The sequence below is a fragment of the Artemia franciscana genome, chromosome 2 (assembly GCF_032884065.1).
Source record: "Artemia franciscana chromosome 2, ASM3288406v1, whole genome shotgun sequence".
Taxonomy (NCBI): Eukaryota; Metazoa; Arthropoda; class Branchiopoda; order Anostraca; family Artemiidae; genus Artemia; species Artemia franciscana.
Window position 1 is genome coordinate 13,017,361 of NC_088864.1, and position 12,295 is coordinate 13,029,655.

Sequence of the window (12,295 nt, forward strand, 5' to 3'; positions counted from 1 at the left end):
TTAAAAAGGCAACTAGTACTTTGTATTTTTTATGAACGTTTTTATTAGTAATAAACATACATAACTTACGAATTAACCTACATAACTAACTTCTATATTTGTATATTTTTATTACGTATATGAGGGGGTTCGCCTCCCTCGTAAATACCTCGCTCTTTACACTCAAGCTTGATGTTTGTCCCAATTCTTTAAGAATGACCCCTGAATCACAAAGGTCGTAGAATAAATAGTTGAAATAACTAAAAATACTTTAGTTTAAAGAGTAGAGTATTTTGGAGTAGGCAAACCCTCTTATATACGTAATAACTTCTGTTCGTTTTAAGCTTTAATGCTGCTCCTTATTCCCAGCTGAATTTCTTTTTTTTATTTTCTTATTTTTTTTTAATAATGCTAGAAAATCCAACGGTGCCTTCATGGAAATGTTCTACCTTCATAATAAATATCCTCCCACGTAAACCCCTCCCCCCTTAATGTTAAAAAGTTCCCCTGAAAACTTCTGTACAATTCTCAATACTTCAAATCCCTGTGTACTGTGGGGGGTTAAGTCGTTCCGAAAGAAATAATTATTAGGTTTTTCGACTATGCTGAACAAAATGGCTATCTCAAAATTTGGATCCGGTTACTTTGGGAAAAAATGAGCGTGGGAAGGGGCCTAGGTGCCCTCCAAGTTTTAGGGGTGTTTCACCCTATTCAAACAGTTCGTGGTAACGAACTGTAGTAAGGAGCGATCCGGCTCAATAGGAACCAAAACTCTAAAAAATTGAATTTTGATATCAATAGCTACATCAAAAGAATCGCATTTTAATGCTGATTTTAAATATATAAGTTTCATCAAGTTTAGTCTTAGCCATCAAAAATTACGAGCCTGAGAAAATTTGCCTTATTTAGGAAAATAGGGGGAAACACCCCCTAAAAGTCGTAGGATCTTAACGAAAATGACACCATCAGATTCAGCGTATCAGAGAACCCTACTGTAGAAGTTTCAAGCTCCTATCTACAAAAATGTGGAATTTTGCAATTTTTGCCAGAAGACAAATCACGGGTGCGTGTTTATTTGTTTGTTTTTTTTTTTTTTGTTTTTGTTTTTTTTTTCCCAGGGGTCATCGTATCGACCAAGTGGTCCTAGAATGTCGCAAGAGGGCTCATTCTAACGGAAATAAAAAGTTCTTGTGCCCTTTTTAAGTGACCAAAAAAATTGGAGGGCATCTAGGCCCCCTCCCACGCTCATTTTTTTCCCAAAGTCAACGGATCAAAATTTTGAGATAGCCATTTTGTTTAGCATAGTCGAAAATCATAATAACTATGTTTTTGGGGATGACTTACTCCCCCACAGTCCCTGGGGGAGGGGTTGCAAGTTACAAACTTCAACCAGTGTTTACATATAATAATGGTTACTGGGAAGTGTACAGACGTTTTCAGGGTTTTTTTTTGGTTTTGGGGGTAGGGTTGAGGGAGGGGGCTATGTGGGAGGATCTTTCCTTGGAGAAATATGCCATGGGGGAAAAAATTCAATGAAAAGGGCGCAGGACGAATGTGGTCACGTTAGAAAAAAACGTCAAATTAAGAGCTTAACATACAATGCTGGGTGTTCGGAGCCTCTCTATTATGGAGTATAATTTGAAAATAACACAACTATACGAGCGATAAAACATATATACCACAACCATAACTCAACTAACGAAAGAACTGCTAAGAGATAACACAACTATAAAGCGAAAACAGGTGAAAACTAACGGGAAAATAAACGAACTAAGAGGTGGAAGGGGCCCAGAGAAAAAATATAGTCCTTTTTCAATTTTGAGCCTAACTTCCGCAAAGGAGTAATAATGTCAGAAGCCCCGAAATACCGAATTATTTTCTTTTCAAATAGTTCGTGGTAAGGAACTGTAGTAAGGGGCGACCCGGCTCAATAGTAAACGAAATTCTAAAAAACGGAATTTTGATGCTAAAAGATACATAAAAAGAATTGAATTTTTACGCTGATTCTAAATATATAAGTTTCAATTAATTTAGTCTTTGTCATCAAAAGTGACGAGCCTGAGAAAATTTGTCCTATTTTGGAAAAAAGGGGGAAACATCCCCTAAAAGTCATAGAATCTTAACGAAAATCACACTATCGCATTCGGTATATCAGAGAACTCTATAGCAAAAATTTCAGGCTCCTATCTAAAAAATGTGGAATTTTGTATTTCTTGCCAGAAGACAAATCACGGGTGCGTGTTTATTTGTTTGTTTGTTTTTGTTTTTTCCCCAGGGGTCATCTTATCGACCAAGTGGTCCTAGAATGTCGCGAGAGGGCTCATTCTAACGAAAATGAAAAGTTCTAGTGTCCTTTTTAAGTGACCAAAAAAATTGGAGGGCAAATAGGCCCCCTCCCATGCTCATTTTTTTCCAAAAGTCAACAGATTAAAATTTTAAGATAGCCATTTTGTTCAGCATAGTCGAAAACCATTATAACTATGTCTTTGGGAATGACTTACTCCCCCACAATCCCTGAGGGAGGGGCTGCAAGTTACAAACTTTGACCAATGTTTACATATAGTATTGGTTATTGGGAAGTGTACAGACGTTTTCATGGGGATTTTTTGGTTTGGGGGGTGGGGTTGATGGGAGAGGGCTTTGTGGGAGGATCTTTCCTTTGAGGAATATGTCATGGGGGAAGAAAAATTCAATGAAAAGGGCGCAGGATTTTCTAGCATTACTATAAAAAAACAATGAAAAAATAAACATGAAAACGTTTTTTCAAATGAAAGTAAGGAATAGCATTGAAATTTAAAACGAACAGAGATTATTACGCATATGAGGGGTTCTAAAAATACTTTAGCATAAAGAGCGAGGTATTTAGGAGGAGATAAATACCTCGCTCTTTATGCAAAAATATTTTTAGTGATTTCAACTATTTATTCTACGGCCTTTTTGATTCAGGGGTCATTCTTAAAGAACTGGGACAAAACTTACGATTTAGTGTAAAGAGCGAGGTATTAACGAGGGTACAAACCCCCTCGTACACATAATAAAAATATAAAAATATAAAAGTTTGTTACGTAAGTTAATTCTTAAGTTACGTATATTTTTTACTAATAAAAACGTTCGTTGAATATTAAAAGTTCTAGTAGCCTTTTTAAGTAACCGAAAAATTGGAGGGCAGCTAGGCCTCCTTCCCCACCCCTTATTTCTCAAAATCGTCTGATCAAAACTAAGAGAAAGCCATTTAGCAAAAAAAAAAAATTAATATACTAATTTCATTTCAATAATTTATGTGCGGAGAGCCAAAATCAAACATGCATTAATTCAAAAACGTTCAGAAATTAAATAAAAAAAAACTAGTTTTTTTTAACTGAAAGTAAGGAGCGACATTAAAACTTAAAACGAACAGAAATTACTCCGTATATGAAATGGGTTGTCCCCTCCGCAGTCCCACGCTCTTTACGCTAAAGTTTTTAATTGTTTTAAATAGTAGAATTGTGGCAAAGAGTCAAACTTTAGCGTAAAGAGCGTGGGACTGCGGAGGGGACAACCCATTTCATATACGGAGTAATTTCTGTTCGTTTTAAGTTTTAATGTCGCTCCTTACTTTCAGTTAAAAAAAACTAGTTTTTTTTTATTTATTTCTAAAATAAGGCAAATTTTATCAGGCTTGACACTTTTGGTGGGTATTACTAAACTTGATGAAACTTTTATATTTAGAATCAGCATAAAAATGCAATTCTTTTGATGTGTTTATTGGTATCAAAATTCCATTTTTTAGAGTTTCGGCTACTATTGAGCCGGGTCGCTCACAGTTCGTTACCACGAATTGTTTGATTACTTACAACTCTGACTATTTCATACTTCGACTACGATTACTTGTGACTGCAACTACTTGTGACTACGAATGAGACTGCTCTTGAATGCAACTTCAACTGCTTGTGGCTGTGACTACTTTTATTTGCAATTATTTTCAGGAAATTTTGAGGGAAATAATGAACAAAATCAAAACACACTATGTTTAAAATCAAAATATATTTTTTACTACTTTCTTAAGTTTTGAGAGGTATGTTTGACATAATCAAAATACTATGTGCCTACTGACTCTCAAAAGAGCCCATCAGCAATATCTCACGGACGGTTGAGGGTGTACTATGTGTACTATTTTTTATGGTACGGTAAAATTAAAAAGATTCAGAGGACTGTGATGGTTATTTTTCTTCCTTTTTTAATGTGCTAAGTACATTTTCAGAGGCATATTTAATTCAGAAAAGGCAAGGGAAGACAAAGGTAGGGGTAAAATTATGTGCAAACAAGATGTTACATTAGCGTATCTCTAGCCTAAAAGTTCATTACCTAAAAGATGAAAGATTTGACCATCACATGCCTACGCATCTTGTTCATTTTACCCTGCCATATAAAAAAAAAGCCCGAATATTAGATAAAAGTAAAGTGTCGTCATGAATGATTCGTTATAGAGAAAAATAATTTTGCAAATTAGGTACTTAAAGAGCACGTGAAAATTTTTCCTTGATTTTCTATGTAAAATGCAAATGGTGTCTTAGCATAGTACCCTCATTGAATATAATTTTAGTTTATAGTTTGATTTCACGATGACTCTTCTAAATTTTCTGAACCATTGGTATTTTGTATTGAGATAATTTTGTTGCCTAAAAATTGATGGGCTTGTATGGTATTTTTTCAAAATGACTTACTTTTTCGTTTTTTTGACTTGCTGAGTGTATTTGCAGAGGCTTTTTTACTTCCTTAAACCTAAGGAAGACGAATATAGGGGTGAAATCGTAAGCACACGAAAATTTTCACCACCAATAGCCCAAAGGCTACCTGAAATAATTTCATGGACTAATTAGAAAATTAAGTACATTAATTAAGGAACACACATGAACTACATGTTCTTTCTTATGATAAAGCCCTCCTCTCCCCCAAAAAATATTTCCAAAAAGGTAAAACCGCATTTTAATGACATTAAAAAAATTATGACGATTACGCTCTTTGGCTATTAGCACGAAATTTTAAAGCTACTTACTAGATATTAATGTGTTTAAAACTTTTAAATTTTTTTATCTAATATGTTTCCCAATAAGCCTAAGCCTCTTGGTGTACCTTCTCAAAAAGATGGCCTCTACGATACTCTCTGCATAAATACTTTGAATTTCATTTGTGAGCATGATCCTCTTTTTCCTTTTTCTTTTCTGGCGCTAGTTAACAGATTTGTGTTATATAGTGTGCAGTGATTTTATATTTTCTTTTTTATTATTAATATTGTTTTTTTTTGTTCTCCAAATCGTTTTTCTGCTTCTGCTGGGTTAAAAAAAAAAACACACTTACTTGGGGAACAGTAGTAATAGTGAATATTGACGTAACTGTCATGGCGCAGTGGGTTTGAACTCAGCTTTATAATACAGGACCCAGAGATCGAGCCCTGCTGTAACAACACACTGCATGACCGGCGCAAGGACCTTAGTAGTCAAGAAGCGTCGATAACCCAGTAAAACACAATATTGACAAAAAATAAGTATAATAACTGTATAATATTATTATATACAAAATTTTTGTAATATTATTATTAAGTATCATATTACAAAAAAAGCATATGACAATTGACAACATATTCTTGGAAATATTAACCCCAATTTAGATTCTTATTCTCTGATATCTACTATTTAATATTTCCTCTTTCCTTTTTAGTTTGTTGCCCATCCCAACGTTCAGCAGCTTCTGGGAACAATATGGTATGAGGGCTTGCCGGGAATTCGACGGAAAGGACTGGTTGGTCAAATTGTACAAATGGCAACTCTGGCTTGTCAATTCCCTTTGTATGCAACAATACATATGATTGCACCAAATAGTGAAAAAGCAGCCTTTTCGAAAAAACCTTTCCCGAAGTTTCTCTTCCATTCTGCATCTTATCTATTTTTTCTCTGTAAGTCTTTGCTTTTTACAAATACCTTTATCAACGCTATATTACTATTTTCGCACCACAGTATATGGACATTCCCTGAAGAATATGATTAAAATATATTGTTGTAAAACAAATTTTGACTATCGACAAACATTTTAGAGAAGATAGTTTGACTAAGTTCACCTTTTATTCTGCTTGCTGATGCTTGTGGCAAAATATATTAAAAGAAATTTATCTATGTTGAAACATATAAATAAACAGTAAATAATCCTGAGGATTTTTTTTTTTTAGCATGAAAGCTGGTAGCTTAAAAACGCACGTCGGGGAGATGCCTAGGGGCCTGAACTCCCTCTTTGAAATCATAATCTTTTTTTTAATTTCTGGCTACTTATTCAAATTATTAAAAAAAAAAATTATTATTCTCCCCCCCCCTAAAGAAAACCTCCTGTGTAGGTTCCTGTGGTAGGCTTTAGAACATGAAAATTAAAACCAACAATCAATTACCTTTTTAGTTTTAGTTATCAAACAGTTCGTGGTAACGAACTGTAGTAAGGAGCGACCCGGCTCAATGGTAACCAAAAAAGTAACCGAAAAATTGCAGGGCAACTAGGCCTCCTTCCCCACCCCTTATTTTTCAAAAATCGTCTGATCAAAACTAAGAGAAAGCCATTTAGCCAAAAAAAAGAATTAGAAGACAAATTTCATTTTAATAATTTATGTGCGGAGAGCCAAAATCAAACATGCATTAATTCAAAAACGTTCAGAATTAAATAAAAAAAACTAGTTTTTTTAACTGAAAGTAAGGAGTGACATTAAAACTTAAAACGAACAGAAATTACTCCGTACATGAAATGGGTTGTCCCCTCCGCAATCCCTCGCTCTTTGCGCTAAAGTTTGACTCTTTGCCACAATTCTGCTTTTTAAAACAATTAAACGCTTTAGCGTAAAGAGCGAGGGATTGCGGAGGGGACAACCCATTTCATATACGGAGTAATTTCTGTTCGTTTTAAGTTTTAATGTCGCTCCGTACTTTCAGTTAAAAAAACTAGTTGTTTTTTTTTATTTAATTCACAATCTAGATCGTGAACTCACAGGCCTAATTTTCAGTGGAACAGTTTAGTTTAAAATCCTGTTTTTCAGCGCAAAAAGCCTTCAGCACCATCATACTAATGATTTATATACTTTTAAGCATATAATTATGCTCTTACGAGGACTTGTTATTTTCTACTTATGGAAAATAACAAAGAAATTTAAAAAATATGGTTTTTCTTAGAATTCAGGCCAGTCATATTGGAGAAAAAATGGTATTTTCCCGTTGGAAATAATTCAGTAGACTTTTGACTAACCTACTATAAGGTTTTTCACAGATGAATGCCATAGGTTTGTCTTTATTGTAATTATTTTACTGTCAAAACACAAATCCATGCACGTAAGTCAGGCACTTACTTACCCAGGAGGTTTTTTGGGGGAAGGGGCTATAATAATAAAAACTTTCAGAAGAGATTGATAAAGAAAAAAAACTCAAATTTGATAATTTGAATTACCAATGACCAGAAATTCAAGTAAATCTACGATCTTTCTTTTGGGGGGGGGGGTGAACGGGACCTGGGCACAAAGTACGCCCAAGGTAAACCTAAATGATTGGGTTCTCTGATATGCTTTATTTTAAGGGTTTAGTTTTCGGCAATATTAATTGCCCTCTTCATGCTATTTTCTCCCTTTCTCAAAAATCAATTAACTGCCTTGATGCGTAACTTTAAACTTGATGAATTATATATATTTCTGGAACCACTATAAAAAGCATGTTCTTTCTATGTATATATTCTTATTAAAATTTATTCCCTTACAACTTCAGAAAAGTTTTGTTGGTCCAGATCACTTTTTACTTTGATAAACATTATTAATATACTTTGTATGATATTTTCCGATTCTCTTTTTATTTATACTTTTTACTTTCAGCATTGCTGGCAATGGCATCACAGCGTCTCGAATATGTCCTAATAGAATGGTTTGGGCCAGAATGGATTAAGGAAATGATGTATGAATGGCAACGCAAGGAGAGAGGCTCTCTCCCTGGACCAGTTGAATGCCTTATTATTTTTTGGGTGTTTGGTGAGTATTGCAGATCTAGCAAACTTGTTCTCCATCTTTTTCACATGAAAGGGTATTCAATTATGCATCTCTTTCTTGGAGTTGCAGAATTCCAAGATCTGCACATCATTGAATCTCATATTGGGATATTAGACTACCCTTAAAAGCAGGGACAAGCTTTTCACCGAAATATGTCTTCATAATACTTACTGTGTTATTCCATTGTATATAAAGTTTTTCTAGATCATTTCTTCAAAGCAAGAAAATGGCAGAGACAATGAGTATCTATTACGCAGATCAAGATCCATGTTAGTTATTTCATTTAACTTGATCTGGTTATTTACTTGCCCAATTTCAAGGTTTTGTAGTAAAACTCAATTTAAGAGAGTTTACAAGCGACCAATATGGTTAGATCTCAATTTCTATAACGAAAGGCTATAACGGAATAATAGTCAAGATGGCACATAGTTAAGATAGTTAAGATAGTACAGAAACTTAGATGAACGATGATAGCTTGCCAAGACTGTGCTTCTTAGCCATCCTTCTGGCACCAAACGAAAAGAAAATTATCCTTGAAGGGGCATGGAAGAGATAGTAAGAAAGATTATTAAACGAAGCTGAGACTTTGTGGGAGAAGATTAAAACTCGGGACAGATTTAAATGGAGGAGAAGTTAGGTGAAGTAGAAGAAAAAGGAGAAAGGCCTGCACACCTGTGTTTGGCTCAGGTGGCTAGCCGCTGTAACAAGTTGTTAGTAGTAACAGTAGTTTAACTGCTAATAAAAGAACTTAAACAGGACTGGCCTACCATAAGCCTTTTCAAGATTTATATCTTTAGTTTAGTAAACCTACTAAAAAAATTCTCAGTAAAAAAAAAAATCCTCAATCAACCCTATCTCCAAATAGGACAGGAATACCTCACCAAAACAGTATTTTTAGTTTGCATTTCGTATATAAACCACTTTTGACAATGAATGAAACAGATAATTAGAGGGCCGGTTTTTCTATTGCTGTGTTTAAGAACACTTCACTCGAAGTTTCAGTTTCATTGGTCGATTTCCTTTCCAGTTTATCCGAGTCTAGTGAGAAAGCGATTTAAGAAATGGTCGAAACAGATAATGAGATTATTTATGCCATAACCAGCTGGGATCAAACATTCCATTAAACTTTCAAATTTTAAATCTATAAACTATAAGTCATGTTAGAAACCTGCCCTGTACTTTTTAGGCGTTGTCTGCTTCGCAGGTCGGATTTCCACTTAGTTGTTTGTTGCCCGGACGGCATCATGCGATTTTCTGGCAGAAAAAATGAACTAGAGAGGTCAAGAGTTTGACAAAATTCATTAAGAGCTTTAATTTTGGAAAAAAATTCATTTGAGTAACATCATATTTATGAGTACGTTTCAAAAGCATAAATACGTCATTTCCTCCCCAGGATTGATTGTATCGTTTTTAGTATTTATGACGCATGTAAATTCACAGAACAAAATAGCTAAGCATAAAATAGCATCTTTAATGAGTTGACTTAAAAAAGGCATTTTCAGCAGTTTCATAATACCCAGGGGACAAAAACGTAAATTAGCCGTTGCTCAACATCAACCAACTACTTCATCAGTGAGACAAGATTTAGAGGACGACATGAGAAATTTGAATTCACAATGGAAGAAAATGAACAGCCTAGACCATTAAATACGACAAGACCAATTAAAGCAGCTAAGGCAAAGGGCAGGAAAAAAATCTAAAGTAATAATAAACGAAAAATGAAGAACAAAAAAAAATGCGGTTACAATGCTTGCGAAAACGATAACTAAGACGAGTCAAAAACAAAGGTTAAGAACAAAGAAATATGCGGTTAACAGATAAACGGCAGCAAAAATTACAAGGAGTCAAAAACGACAGTGAAAAAAAAGTGCGATTAAAGGATAAGTGGGAGCGAGAATTACAATGAGTCAAAAACAAAAGTGAAGAAGAAAGCGGTTACTGAAAAAATGCCTGAAGTAATGGTAAACGAAATTGAAAAACAAAGAAATATATGGTTAAAAGATAAGTTGCAGTGTCATTTACCATGAGGCTAAAACGAAAGTGAAGGATTAAAAAATGTGCGGTAACAAGACATATGATAACGAGGATCAGAAAGAATCAGAAGTGAAAATGAAGAACAAAGAAATATGCGGTTAGAAGACAGCAGCAGAGAAAATTATAAGTGACAGCGAGAATCAGAACGTGTCAAAAACAATAGTGAAGAACAAAAAATTGTACCGTTAGTGGACACGCGAAAGCGAGTATCAAAACGTGTAGAAAATGAAAATAAAGAACACATAATACTGTTGTTAGAAGACAAGTGACAGTGAAATCAAAGCGAGTCAAAAATAAGAGTTAAAAAGAAAGAAATATTACGTTAGAATAAAAACAAAGTCACCATGTTTGACACCAACAAACTCTGGTGCAAAACCCTGTACAAACCTATAAAGATGTAATAGACTACGCAAGTGTTAATTACAAGTCACTGATACACTTCAACGTTTTATGTTTTCACTTTGGAGTCCTCCATCTTTTTGAGGCAAGAGTAGCCAACAAAGGTGATTTACATGGACATTGCTGCTTGCTTGATCAAATTGTATTACCTCCTCCACAATTGCCAAATGAAATGGTTTGGCCTTTCATAGGACGCCACTTCCTCTCTAAAGAGTTCACAAACAAATCCAAAGCTTGAACTCATGTTTTTCATTAACTCCATTCAACGTAAGTGATGATTGAATTGAACCATCAATAATCGTAATGTGTTCAGCTTAAAAGTAGCTGGCGAAAATTATCATAAAATAAATTTAGCGGCACATCCATAGCAAACCCCTGAGGGCAATTTTGGATCACCTTCATATGGCCAAATGTATGCTTTAAACATCGACGAAGCTGTAGGAGAATGTCTTGCATATCTTTTCAAACAGTTCGTGGTAACGAACTGTAGTAAGGAGCGACCCGGCTCAATAGTAACCAAAACTCTAAAAAATGGAATTTTGATACCAATAGCTACATCAAAAGAATCGCATTTTAATGCTGGTTTTAAATATATAAGTTTCATCAAGTTTAGTCTTACCCATCAAAAGTTACGAAAGTAAAAAGCCCCCTAAAAGTCATAGAATCTTAACGAAAATCACACCATCAGATTCAGCGTATCCGAGAACCCTACTGTAGAAGTTTCGAGCTCCTATCTACAAAAATGTGGAATTTTGCATTTTTTGCCAGAAGGCAGATCACGGATGCGTGTTTATTTGTTTTTTTTTTTTTTTTTTTTTTTTTTTTTTCCCCAGGGGTGATCGTATCGACCCAGTTGTCCTAGAATGTTGCAAGAGGGCTCATTCTAACGGAAATAAAAAGTTCTAGTGCCCTTTTTAAGTGACCAAAAAAATTGGAGGGCACCTAGGCCCCCTCCCACGCTAATTATTTTCCCAAAGTCAACGGATCAAAATTCTGCGATAGCCATTTTATTCAGCGTAGTCGAAAAACCTTATAACTATGTCTTTGGGGACGACTTACTCCCCCACAGTCCCCGTGGGAGGGGCAACAAGTTACAAACTTTGACCCGTGCTTACATATAGTAATGGTTATTGGGAAGTATACAGGCGTTTTCAGGAGGATTTTTTTGGTTTGGGGGAGGGGTTGAGAAGAGGGGATATGCTGGGGGAACTTTCCTTCGAGAATTTGTAATGGGAGAAGAAAATTTCCATGAAGGGAGAGCAGGATTTACTAGCATTATTTAAAAAAAAACAATTAAAAAATAAAAGTGAAAAAGCTTTTTCAGCTGGAAGTAAGGAACAGCAATAAAACTTAAAACAAACAGAAATTATTACCCATATGAGGGGCTCACCTCCTTCTAATACCTCGCTCTTTACGCTAAAGTATTTTCGGTAATTTCAACTACTTATTCTACGGCTTTTGTGATTCAGGGGGTCATTCTTAATGAATTGGGATAAAATTTAAGCTTTAGTGTAAAGAGCGAGGTACTGACGATGGGGCGAATCCCCTCATATATGTAATAAAAACATGAGAATACAAAAGTTCTTTACGTAAGCTAATTTATAAGTTACGTAAATCTTTTACCAATAAAAAGATTCGTAAAAAATTAGAAGTTCTAGTTGCCTTTTTAATTAACCAAAAAATCGGGGGGCAACTAGGCTTCGTCCCCCGTTCTTTTTTTCTCAAAATCATTCGATAAAAATTATGAGAAAGCCATTGAGTCAAAAAAAAAAAAAATATGCAAATTTCGTTTTGATTATTCCTCTGCGGAGAGCCAAAATCAAAACATGCATTGATTCAAAA

General features: G+C 34.8%; 1 protein-coding gene across 1 annotated transcript in view; it reads left to right on the forward strand.

Annotated features, from left to right (window-relative positions):
- LOC136037515 (transient receptor potential protein-like) overlaps window positions 1–12,295 on the forward strand; it is a 90,936-nt gene that overhangs the window by 42,091 nt on the left and 36,550 nt on the right. Inside the window, exons 8-9 of the mRNA XM_065720239.1 lie at window positions 5,677–5,911; window positions 7,850–8,002. Coding sequence (XP_065576311.1) covers window positions 5,677–5,911; window positions 7,850–8,002 — 388 coding nt within the window. The remainder of the gene's footprint in view (window positions 1–5,676; window positions 5,912–7,849; window positions 8,003–12,295) is intronic.